Source organism: Ovis aries, chromosome 14, assembly GCF_016772045.2.
Source record: "Ovis aries strain OAR_USU_Benz2616 breed Rambouillet chromosome 14, ARS-UI_Ramb_v3.0, whole genome shotgun sequence".
Lineage (NCBI taxonomy): Eukaryota > Metazoa > Chordata > Mammalia > Artiodactyla > Bovidae > Ovis > Ovis aries.
The window spans coordinates 16,507,212-16,519,645 of NC_056067.1; the positions used below are offsets into that span (position 1 = coordinate 16,507,212).

Sequence of the window (12,434 nt, forward strand, 5' to 3'; positions counted from 1 at the left end):
TAGCTGTGGGTGGGACTGTGAAGGACACCTTGAAAGACCAGACGAATGGGGTCTAGGTTCAGTCTGGATGGGGCCGTGGGGAAGGGAGAGGGTCGAGGTTCATGTCGTCAAGTCACTTCCTGTTGGGAGGGCTCTCAACCCCTGGCCTCAGACTTTCCTGGGAGTCACCTTGACAGTGATGGCGGATATGGAGGCCCCAAAGGTGGGTGAAGCCGGGACAGTAATTCTGACAGTAATTCTCAGGTGGCAGCAGCAGATGGCTTCGAGCTGGATGCTGAGACTTCTGAGGCAGGAAGCCCTCTGATGCCACCTGCACTGTGGCAGATGAGGGCCTCTTCCCACCAGCTGGCTTGTACCATCAGCCGGTCACCTTCCACTGTCCCCACACAGCACAACATCCATCTGCTGGTGATGCTCAGGCTGATGCTCAGTGCTCATGTTCAGGCCCTGGGCCAAGGAAGCTGGAAGTGTCAGACGACTAGAAACACTCTGAAGGAAGACACCGCCTCTCCCAGCGGGGCAGCACGTGAGATCTGGACAAGGGCTTGCCTCACCTAGCGGCTGGGGGGTGCTGGAGCCCAAGCCCGCCGGCCTCTGCCTGTTGAACTAGGAGGTCTTCATGCGGCAGACTCCTCCGGTCTTCAAGGCACGCACTGACCTCGCTGGGCTCCCAGGCCCTGCCAGCACGTGTGGAGCAGTGACAGGGGTCTGCAGGGTGGGTAATGGCTGGCAGGAAGGCCCTTGCTTGGTAGAAAAGAGGCCGATGTCCCAGGAGGTCACCAGGAGCTCCACTCTGTCTTTGTTCAAAACCGTCCCTAGGTGTAAGTAGAGCCGGGAATCGAGGACACACAGCTGGGCTGGTGGTGGGAGAAATGGCCAAGCCAGCTGCAGCCACTGGTCACAGGAGAGAGGGCCCCATGCCCCTGCTCCCTCTGCTCTCCTCCTGCTCTGAGTCTTGCCTCTGTGGGGCCAAGGATTTGTAAAATACCGGAAGTTGGATGAGACACTGAGGACAAGCCCTTACTGGAGCCGCATGTGGGAAGGACTGTCAGGGGCCAGGGCCTTGTCTTGGGATTTCATCCCAGTGGGACCAACTCTTCACCGGACGTTGGTTCTCAGCCGGGGGCTCGCTGGGATCCCTGGGCTTCCGTTCACTGATCTCCCCAGTCCGGGGTGAGGCCTGGACGCCAGTGCATTTACAGCCCTTCCTCCAGGTGGCTCTGACGCACATCAGGATTGAAAACCACCCATTGTGAGGGTGGCGCCCTCACTTTCATTCAGAGATGAGGGGACTGGCCTCATCTGAGAGGGTAACTTCCTCTGATTACACAGCAAGAAGGGCCAGAGCAGGGCCCACACACCTTCACTGCTAGGGCTCGGGGAGCATGGGGCGCTTTGGAAAGGGCCCTTCTGGCCTTCTCGCCTCCCCCAGCACCGTCCAAGGCATGCAGCGGCTGCTCAGGACAGCTGGGGGACTGGGTAGAGGGGCTGGCAAGTAGAGCACAGAGGATTTGGTGCTGGGCCTCCAGCCCTCCCCCCACCACTTACCACTGGGCCTCAAGTTCCTTAGCTTTAAAGTGGGAGTAAGCGCCAGGGCCCTGACACCTCAGTGGGAAGGGGCTGCAAGACGGGGGTGGGACCTACTGTCGCTGTCGAGGGACCCTCGGTCTGGGAGGTTGTGAGCCAGTGTCCACAGCTTCTCCCGGCCAGCTGCAGGAGGCCCTCTCCTTCCTGCGGCCTTTTTTGGTGGCTGAAACCCTAGACTGATCTCAGAGCCAGACAGGCGGGCAGACAAGCGCATTCTTTTCGGGGGAGGCCCCCTCCTCCTCTCTCTGAGAGCCGCGAGGGGAGAGGACAGGGCCTGCCCAGGCTTGACCCCAGACTGGGTTTCAGGCTGTGAGGCCAAGTTGGGCTCCCTGGGGACCTGTGGAGGGAGTGGGAAGGAAAGCCCCAAAGGCCACCGTCTGCGGCGCGGAGTCTTATGGGAGGAGGTGACAGGGGGTTGATTCCAGAAGCCTCGAGGCGCAGGCGCTGCAGCTCCAGGGCTTACTCTGGGCGCTGATGACCAGTTTCTGGGCAAACCCCTGCCTGCCCAGGCTCCGTTTCCCTGATGGCTGTCACCAGCCCTGGAACCACATATGACAGGAGACTGGAACCCGAGCTGCAAAAAGGCTGCTTTCAGTTTCAAAAGCCATCAAAGGCCGTTTGACTGCTCTGTGTCCCCGTAAAGGAGCAGAAAGGAGGGCATGACGCACACAGAAGTGTACTCCGGACGGCGCTTCTACAGTGCTGGTCAAGTTAAAACAAACACACAAGGAACAACAATGTGCTCCCAGCACCTCCCACAGGAACCAGGCTGGACGTGGGCCCCACTCCTCAGGAACAGGGGAGGCAGCTTCCTTCCATAGCCTCCCTCTGGCCAGCGGGCTGACCACCTTGACCCAGGTCACAAGCCCTCCATTCTGGTCACTGGATGGAGGGAGGCAGTCCATCTCGGGTGCCATTCCGGCTGCCAAGTCACCTTGGCGGAGTGGGGAGGTGAAATGGCCTGTAGGAATTCAAGTCCTGCATCCTGGACACACACACACACACGCACGCACGCACGCACGCACACACACACACACGAGGGAGCGGTGGGAGGGGTGGGTGAGTCAAGACGCAGCCTGGAGGGCTGTGTCAGCCAGGGGATCAGCGCTCCCTCACTCTGTGGCCAAGCAGTGGCTTTGCCAGCATCCCCCCTGGGTCCCGCCCTGCCATGAGCCCGCCAGGCACTCAAGGGCACTGACCCTGTCAGAGGACTGACGTCCTGCCCAGCAGACAGCAGGACCGCTGCGGCCCTGAGGAGGGTCTAGACCACACTCAGGATGAGTTGGCAGGAACAGAGAACATTCAGCATCCGGAAGACAAGGTCTCCGCCTCTGAGATGGCCTACAGGGTGTGAACAGTCTTGTTAAGTGTCCGCTGGGCTGCAGGGCAGAGCCGGTCATGACCATCACTGAGGGGGTTCTGCCAGGCGCTGCTCTAGGCCCGTTTCTTCCTCGTGGCAGCCCCAGACGAGGAGGGCTGGCCCCATCACGGCTGTCTAACCAGTGACATGGCAGAACGTGGAAAGTCTAACTCCCAAGCAGCCGGCCTGGCCTCTGTCCAGCTAAGGGACAGAGCAAGAAAATCCACATGAAGGTGTCTGTGAGACACAACCGCAAGAGGATGAAGATGCCAGGAGGAACCAGCCTGTGTGAGGGTGAGGCTCCTTGAGAGCTGACTAGGGGGCTCTCCTGCAGCTCTGACGCATGGTCTTGGGGTGGAGTCTCCTGAGGCTCCTTGAGAGCTGACTAGGGGGCTCTCCTGCAGCTCTGACGCATGGTCTTGGGGTGGAGTCTCCTGAGGCTCCTTGAGAGCTGACTGGGGGGCTCTCCTGCAGCTCTGACGCATGGTCTTGGGGTGGAGTCTCCTGAGGCTCCGTGAGAGCTGACTGGGGGGCTCTCCTGCAGCACTGACACATGGTCTTGCTGTGTGTGTTGTCAGTCGCTCAGCTGTGTCTCTTTGTGACCCCCATGGACGGTTGCCCACCAGGTTCCTATGTCCACGGAATTTTCCAGGCAAGAATATTGGAGTAGGTGGCCATTTCCTCCTCCAGGGGATCTTCCCAACACAAGATTAAACCCGGGTCTCTTGCTTGGTAAGCAGATTCTTTACCACCGAGCCACCTGGGGAGCGCTGGTCTTTGGGATCTCCCTAAAGATGTGATGAGCCTCCCTTATTTAATCTGCCACGTGTATGGACAGCAATATGTATTTCACTTAAAGAGTCTTTGATTTCAAGGGATGTAAACCCAACATAAAGGAAAAGTGAAGCGTGTCAGGGTAACAGGCATCTGGGGAAGAATCTGAGTGCCATCAGGTTTCCATGACAACAGGAATCACACTGTCACGCTTCTGCTTCTCTCCACCCCGCCTCCCACCCAGGGCAGAAAACGGCCTCCATGAGATCTGCGCATGACACGTCTTAGCTCCCACTACCAGAGGGGGCAATCACAAAGCATACTTTGGCCTAGATGGGCCACCTTGTGGGCAGCAGGTCAGAGCACACTGCTTGGCTCAGCTGGGGGCAGGTGCCCATTCCTGGACCTGGTGGTGGTAGAGACTTGACAAGAAGGAAAAATGGAGAGTAGTGGGTTCCAGGGAGCAACTGCCGAGAATCTGATACTTGGAGGCCTTGCTGGCTGCTAGATGCCGCTGTCAAAAAGGCACCATCCTCCAGGTCAATTGAGCAGACTTTATTGAGCACCTATTAAGTGCAAGGCACTGTGCTAGGTGCTGAGGGAAATACAGAGAGTGAACACAGAAAGCCCTGCCCACGAGGAGCTCACAGTCTAGAAAGAGAGGTAAGACAGAGTACACGATCAGCCGCAGTGACACCAACCAGAGAGGCCAGTGCCGGGAGCAAGACACAGTGCTGCGGGGTCACGGAACATCAGGAGGCTGCTTCTGGCCAGCAGCTTTAGGCAAGGGCAGAGAGGGCACAGGGCTGGGCCTTTGAGGGGGAAGCCATCTGGGAGAAAGGGTATTTTAGCAGAGGAGAGATTCACTCGGAGTAGGAGCCCACAGGTGACGGAGGAAATTGTGCAGCTGCAGTGAGTGGGCCATTATGCATGACTGGGAGGTAGACTGCCAAGGATACTAAGCTCAGGAGGGTCTAAACTTGATACTCTGGTCAAGAGAGCCACTGGTCACTGACCAAGAAGAGGGGTGTGCAGAAGCGTATCTTCAGAAGATAAACCTAGCAGCTGCGCAGTCTCAGGGGGGTAGAGGGGGAGAGCTGTGAGGCGGGCTGACAGGTCAGAGCCTGATTCCCACAGGGAGGCCATGAGCACAAGATGCGGGGCAGGGGGCAATGGCCAAAAAACGGAAAATGGTGGATGAGGGGACCTTGTGGCAGGGTGGGTGGGAAAAGACAAGAGAACAGGCGCAGGCAGAGGGCCTGGGGGCAGTGGGTCTGGGGATGTCTCAGGGCTTCTAAGTAGAGCTAAATATGCACTCATAAGGGGCAGGGCTGGAGCTGGGAGTCACTTCAGCAAAGAGGGGATGATGTTCGAGTCAAGGAAGTGTGCTGATCTCTAAGGGTGAGCGATTCTCAAAATGTGGGCCATGGACCACCTGTGTGGGAACCATCCAGGGAATTTGCTGAAATGGCAGATTTCCACGCTTTACGCCAGAGCTATTGAATAAACCTCTCTGGGGGTAGTGCCCAGTCATCAGCATTTTTATTAAGAACTGCCCTCCCTATCATGCGTCCCACAGCTGGTCTGAAGTTTGGAGACCACCTGTTGAGCTGGTCTTTCTGCTGAACTGGCCTTTAGGTATAAGAAGGAAAAGGAATGAAGACTGTTTAGGAGTGAGGGAGATCTCAGAAAATAGGGAAAGTAAGGGTCAACAGTCGCAAAGAGTCGGACACGACTGAGCAACTGAACTGAACTACTCCTTGGAAGGAAACTTATGACCAACCTAGATAGCATATTAAAAAGCAGAGACATTACTTTGCCAACAAAGGTCAGTCTAGCCAAGGCTATGGTTTTTCCAGTGGTCGTGAATGGATGTGAGAGTTGGACTGTGAAGAAAGCTGAGCGCCGAAAAATTGATGCTTTTGAACTGTGGTGTTGGAGAAGACTCTTGAGAGTCCCTTGGACTGCAAGGAGGTCCAACCAGTCCATCCTAAAGGAGATCAGTCCTGGGTGTTCACTGGAGGGACTGATGTTGAAGTTGAAACTCCAATACTCTGGCCACCTCATGCAAAGAGTTGACTCATTGGAAAAGACCCTGATGCTGGGAGGGACTGGGGGCAGGAGAAGGGGATGACAGAGGATGACATGGCTGGAAGGCATCACTGACTCGACGGACATGAGTTTGAATGAACTCCGGGAGTTGGTGATGGACAGGGAGGCCTGGCGTGCTGCAACTCATGGGGTCGCAAAGAGTTGGACATGACTGAGCGACTGAACTGAACTGAAGGGTCAACAATGTCATGCTACAGTTACTGAATGTGGACATGGAGATTCAGGATTAGGAAAAGGTTTCCGAATTTGGAAACTGACTGGTCTCCAATGACTTCCCTCAATTAATCCCACGTGATGGGGTGGAGGCCAAGTTTGCAGACACAGAAGTGAAAAGTGGGAGGGGGAAGGAAGGTAGCAATGAACAGAGATCCTTAGGGAAATCAGGTTGTTTTACTCTCAGGATCAGAAATATGTAGGGAAAAATGAGAGAGGTAGATGAGAAATGGAGTGAGTTAGAGTAACTAACCAAACAAACTACAGCTGGGAGATGAGAGGAGATGGGCTGAGGGACCCAGGATGAAGAGGACAGATGGGGACGTAGAAGGGTGCTGTGGAGGTAGAGGTGGGGGGAAATTCCTTAAGGAAGGCCACGTCTCAGGGATGTATGGGAGGCAGGCTGGGCCTGAGGTGGGAGTGGTGCCAAGGCCCAACTCCAGTGGGCCCAGTGCTATTTCCCATGGTGGGGGGAAGGGCATGAGACTCAGTGGGGGTGGAGGTTCAGAGCATCACGGATTCTATTTGCGGATCATATTCCACAAATGCCGTAATAAGCCTAAGCGATAAAGGAAGATTATCCCTCCTCTCACTGACACCAAAAGCTACAACAGGTCAACGGAGTCCCTGATGGCAGTCACGCCCTGCTAAGCCTGCCAGAACAACGCTGACCCTTCATCCAGGACGGCTGAGCCTTCTTACTGTTTTTCTAGCCACTGGACTATAGGGTCTCAAACACTGACTACTTGACACAAAGACCAAACCAGTCTTTCTTCTCCCGGGTGGCAGTCTGGGGCATGGGGAAGAATGCAGGCCCAGAGATCATTCAGCATCACTGCCTACTTATTCTTTAACTCCGGACAACTTCTCTGAGTCTACTGAACGAGGGTGGCACCCTCTGCCCTGGCACCTGCTTCGCAGGAATGCCATGGAATACAGGGTGCTGAGTCGCCTGGAGGAGTTACAACACTGCTGCAGACACTCCCCAAGGCGGCTCCGAACACCTACCAGGGGAGGCAGACCGCGAGTGTCAACACTGAGCCTGGTATTAAGAGGAGTCTGAGAACAGGTAATGACTTCTTAAAAGAATGGTTTGAGAATTGAGCTTTAAAATATTAAATTTAACTACACTTGACAAGATTTCAGAAAGAACTGCGGACTCTGTTTCATGTTGTAATTTACCAAGGCAAGTAAGTAATGCTTTTCTGCAACCCCTCCCACTCACCTTCTGCACTCTGCCTTCCGGCACCCAAGAAAGAGCAAAGGGGCTGGTGGCGCTCTCAGAGACAATACTAAGATCACAGAGGCTTATGTAATTCAAAGGTCAGGTCACTTCTGGAGCCTACAAAACTCCTGACCTCTAGGCCTAGCCAGCTCTACCTAGCAACAGTGGAGCCTCAGCCCCACTTCCAGGAAGACCAGTGGCTAAGTCCTGGCAGTCAAGGCGTGCCCCTCGGGTCCTTCTCTGAACAGGAGCAGTGCTGGATTGGCAAGGCCACTTGACCTGGAAGGTAAAGTCACTGTGAGAGGGACCCAGCCCTCACACCTCTGCTGTTGTTTTTAAAAACCATCATTTGTGAAGCTGAGGCACAGGGGCTGTGACTGAAGTTGCCTTCTGGCCTCCACGTGCACAGCTGGATGACTTGGGTATCCTACCCCCAGCTGACAACCAGCTCCACACCAGAATGCATCTTAAAGGCATCCAAGAGAAAACATGACTGAAGTCCGAATTTGGCCACCCGAGGACTCTGGACTCACCCCTAGAGGGATGCAGGATCATACATGCCTGGAGGGAGCACTGTGGGGAGCCAGCCAGGTCTGCTCAAGGCCAACTAAATCCCTTCGCCATGAAGAACAAATCTGCACTGAGTCCTCTGGAATTGTTTCTGGGGGCCACAAGAGATGTGATCTACAAGGCAGACGTGAAACTGATCGTGAGCAGCCTGGGGAAAGCACAAGTATAAAATACAAAGCCCTTTGAAGGTCCAGAGAACAAGAATGATGTTAACAGTTAATTATCCAGAAAAAGAATTTCCACTGACACAGAATTTAGGCAACACTGAAAACACAATACTAAGATATCAATTCTGAGAAAGACCCATAGGAAGGGCAGCTTAGGAGAACACTAAAGAGATTAATATAGGAAAAATAAATATGGGGCTCTGGGCCCCCACAGAAGCTACTAATGCTATTTATTGGCTTAGGTCATTCTTGAGAATAGAAAACCAGTTTTTTGGCAAAGCTGCACAAACTTCACCTGGGGCGTCTCCCAAGGTTGTGGACACCAAACTACTGTAATAATGACGCTCTTCACTAAACTTCCTCACATCCCACTAGTATCTTCAGAGCTAAGATGTGACTTCTAGAGTCAGTCAGGGACTGAGTGGTGAGTGTCCCAGCCATGCATGAGGGATCCAGTCCACTGCTGTGGACTTGGGCGCACGTCCAGACAGAGGGCACTTGGAGCCTCAGTTCCCTCTTCTGCAGGGTGGGAAGGGAGGAAGGGCTGGACTACGTGGGCTCTCAAGTTTCTCCCAGCCGGATACTCCGTGCATCTAACTCTGCCCTGGTCATTAACAATGGCTAGGCACAAGGTGCCATCTAGTGGCACCACTTGTCCACTCTCACAAATGGCTCCAATGAAAGACCCCCCGAGGAGCAAAAATGAACTCCTACGGACTCTAATTCCAGGGGTGAGGGTAGAGGAGGCTAGGAGGGTGAGCACACTTCATGTCAGTGGACGTGACATAGTCATCTCAAGAAAATATACTTTAAGAGTTCTTGCTTTCCCTAAGAAAGCAACTTTTTTTTTTTTTTAAGAAAGGCTAACCATATCCATTTGTCAATATTTTCAGCATTAAGGAAAATAGTTTAAAAAACATAAAAATGTAAGTGCACTCAAGAGTAACTGCTATTAAACAGTTCTGAACAGGCAGAAAATGTAGACTTTCCTTTTACAGAAAATGTTAAATCTGTAATAGCAGCATAATGTATATATATATAAAAAAGCTGGTTTTGAAAACCCAGATTTTTTTATACACAAAACATCTGTGTTTTTTCCTCCTATACACTACAACAGCATTTCCACTGGGAAATTGGTTTCTTCACATTATGTCACTCCCTGCTGCCACATGCAGACACTAGCTTGCGTGTATGTGTCTTCAGCCCGGAGCCCCAGCTCCCAACAGCCTTCAGTCCAATACCATGGCGGAGAGCGCGTTCAGGTCTTTCATGTATGGATGAGCTGCCAAGATCTGGTCGATTTTCAGTTTCTGCTCCGAGTCAGGGAAGATCTTCAGAAGGGCTTCCCTCAGCTCGTTGGTTTCTGCAGGAGATCTCTGTGCTGGCATGGGCAGATTCTGCTGGATGTTGGGAAGGTTGGGCAACAGTGGGAAGCGGGGTTGCTGAGGAAGCCAGTGGCTGGGTGGGGTGCCCTGAATCCGGGTTGGAGGCTGGTGGCTGGTGCTGGCTGCCTGGGCGCCAGGGACTCTGAAGCTGGGGTCAAACATGCCCACACTTGGCAGGGCGTTGAGTAGGGGCTGCATATCTCTGTGAATGGAAGCAAGCCCTGGTGAGCTAGGTTAGAAGACAAACAAGAAATCTGTCTAAAAAAATCTGCCGCTGACACCAAAACTCAAGGAGCTGCTCCCTGGCCTCTGAAGGCAAGAGAAGACTGCAGCCATGGCAGGGAGGGCAACCACCCACAGACAGGCTGGTGGGGATGCCACTAACACCAATTCCAGGCCAGTTGTGACAGGGAATGCTGGCTCTTCCTGAGCCACTCCACTTCCTGGCCTGCTGCTGTGAGGACTGACCCCACCCCGCTGCTTGGCTCTGAACCAGGGTGTACCAGGAAGCTTTCAAAAGATCTGGACACAGGACCATACTCTCTTGCAGATTCAGATTCTCTGTGGGGCCAGGCTGATGGGGATCTTTGGGCAGAGAGGCTGCCTCCCCAGCCCCTCAAGTCTGAGTGAGATGTTGGTGTCCACAACTTGAATGCACATGAGTGTGTCTAGGGCATCTCTACCATTAAAAAGCCCCCACTTGATTCTGCTTGCAGGAGAGAAACGGGGCTGACTGAACACTTTTCCCAACTTCAAAAGCACAGTCCCTCCGTGGGGGCGGGGGTGTGTGTGTGTGTGCAATGACTAACTTCGTATTCAATGGCTCTTACGTGAGCAGGCAGGACTGACCCTGATGCCAGGCTGCTGAGGCTGGAGAAGGAGAAAGAACTCTCCTTCCGTTAAGTTTGACCCATGGACCCTGATGCTTGCACACAGGCCTCAGGTCTTAAAGCCTAGCAGAGAATTTCCAAGTTAAGACTTTGGAAGAAAAATAAGATGTATGGCCATTCAGCAGGTGCTTAAAATGGCTACCATTCTCTTGGTGGAGGCAGGTAGAGAAGTCGGACCTTTGGGAACGGAGCCCTCATCTGTGTAATGAAACACAAAGGCTCAAAAGAGAAATGATTCACAAGACCTGGGAGTGGAAATCATGCTGGTCTTGTGTGCTGAAGACAGTTCTGTGTGAGCCACCTGCCCTTTCCAATCCAAACCCAGAATCCCCCAAAGGCCCTGTCATAAACGGAGAGGATCAGCTCTAAAGTCTCACTGTCTTGAATCGCTGGGGGAGCTGTCTCTCATTCCTTTCAGCTTACACCCCTTTCAGCTGAGAAATACACAGAAATGTAGCTTATTTCACTTTTTAAAAAGAGAAAAGGCCTATCACTGGGGGATACGATCTGCCATTTAGGCGCACAGGACTAACAATGTCCATTCTTGAGAACTCTGAAAATGGAAACACATCTTTAAACACAAAAAAACAAACAAACCCCAATCTACAAGAAAGAAAACCTAAGCTATCAAATTCATTTCAGACAAATATAGAACACTTGCTTCTCTACTTGGTGAGGTAGATAGTAACAGTTTCCCAGGTAGTGATTCCTGAATAGCAAGTACATTCATATAAGCATAGAATATCCAAAGTCGATGACTTGGCGAAGTGACCTCAAAGAGACACACACACACAGAGCCTGGTCAGCACCCACGAGTGCACGGCTGCCAGCGCCGCCTGCCCTGTCTTCTCTGACCACAGAAAGTCTGGCTCCCACCCTCTCTTCCGGGACTAAAACCGAATGAGCCACAGATGAAGATTCGGTCTCTGGGAGACATTCCCCCTATATTTCACCAGCACTAAATCTAAGGCTATTCTTGGAAATAACACACCATTCATAACACTCAGGGAGAAAGTGCACTTGCACTTGAAGCACAACCAACTGAAACAGATTTGTGAGCACAGGACAACCCGGAAAAGGAAATAAATACCTAAGGAAGACTTCCTTCCGAAGAAATTCTTCTAATCGAGGTCCACTTCTTCCCAGAGGGTCATCAGGAACCATAAATATGTCCCCCACAAAGGTATACTGGAGCAATCTACAACAGGGAGAATAATTACAGTGTGGGGGAAAAAAGTAAATTAAAAGACTGCTTAACCGAATCCACCTGCAACGCAAGAGACCCCAGTTCAATTCCTGGGTCGGGAAGATCCACTGGAGAAGGGACAGGCTACCCATCCCTTCTTGGGGTATTCTTCTATCAGTATTCTTGGGCTTCTCTTGTGGCTCAGCTGGTGAAGCATCTGCCTGCAACAATGCAAACCTGGGTTTGATCCCTGGGTTGGGGAGATCCCCTGGAGAAGGGAAAGGCTACCCACTCCAGTATTCGGGCCTGGAGAATTCCATGGACTGTGTATGTATAGTCCATGGGGTCACAAAGAGCTGGACGTGACTGAGAGACTTTCACTTAACAGCTAAAGCAAAGAAAACCAAACACACCCCATGAAACCACTTTCTCTTTTGTATACAAATACAACAGAGTGAGAAACTTTTACCTACTGGCTCTCATACTTATCAAGACTTTCATATTTTTATCTGGGCTTGGGAAGCAGCTTCCTTTCTTAATATAACGTTCAATATAACTTTGAAAAACAAGATGGAAAGACTGTCACCATAGGATACAATGGGTGCTCAGCAAAGGTTTAATTTTTGAATAAATGAGCTCATAAGCAAACCTACTGATGTTCTTTTAAAAAGGGAATTAGTATACCAAGAAATACTGAAGGTCAGTTGAATATGATTTATCAAGTCTAGAAAAATGTTTTTAAAAGTCCAAATGGCTGATTTGCTGCCTAGATCTTGGTTTCTGCCTTGCTTTATGACTTCTGGAAGGCAGTGGGTTGGTGTGTGAGTGAATCTTCACTTAAACCTTCTATGCACACACAGATGAGTGTCCAACAGACACTGACAATGAGCTCAGGGCACAAATCCAACAGAAACATGTGCTAGAAGATTAATGGCTTGTTAACTGTGCCCAAAAGGTCAAAGACC

The 12,434-nt window shown here is 52.1% G+C and overlaps 1 protein-coding gene across 3 annotated transcripts in view; it reads right to left on the reverse strand.

Annotated features, from left to right (window-relative positions):
* Positions 1-4,255: 4,255 nt before the first annotated feature.
* The window catches only part of N4BP1 (NEDD4 binding protein 1), a 57,029-nt gene continuing 48,850 nt past the window's right edge, over positions 4,256-12,434 (reverse strand). For all 3 annotated transcript variants that reach the window (XM_042231581.1, XM_015100171.3, XM_060398309.1), the window contains 2 exons: positions 11,374-11,481; positions 4,256-9,595 (listed from right to left, as the gene is read on the reverse strand). In XM_042231581.1, the coding sequence (XP_042087515.1) occupies positions 9,238-9,595; positions 11,374-11,481 (466 nt within the window). In that variant the 3' untranslated portion in view covers positions 4,256-9,237. The remainder of the gene's footprint in view (positions 9,596-11,373; positions 11,482-12,434) is intronic.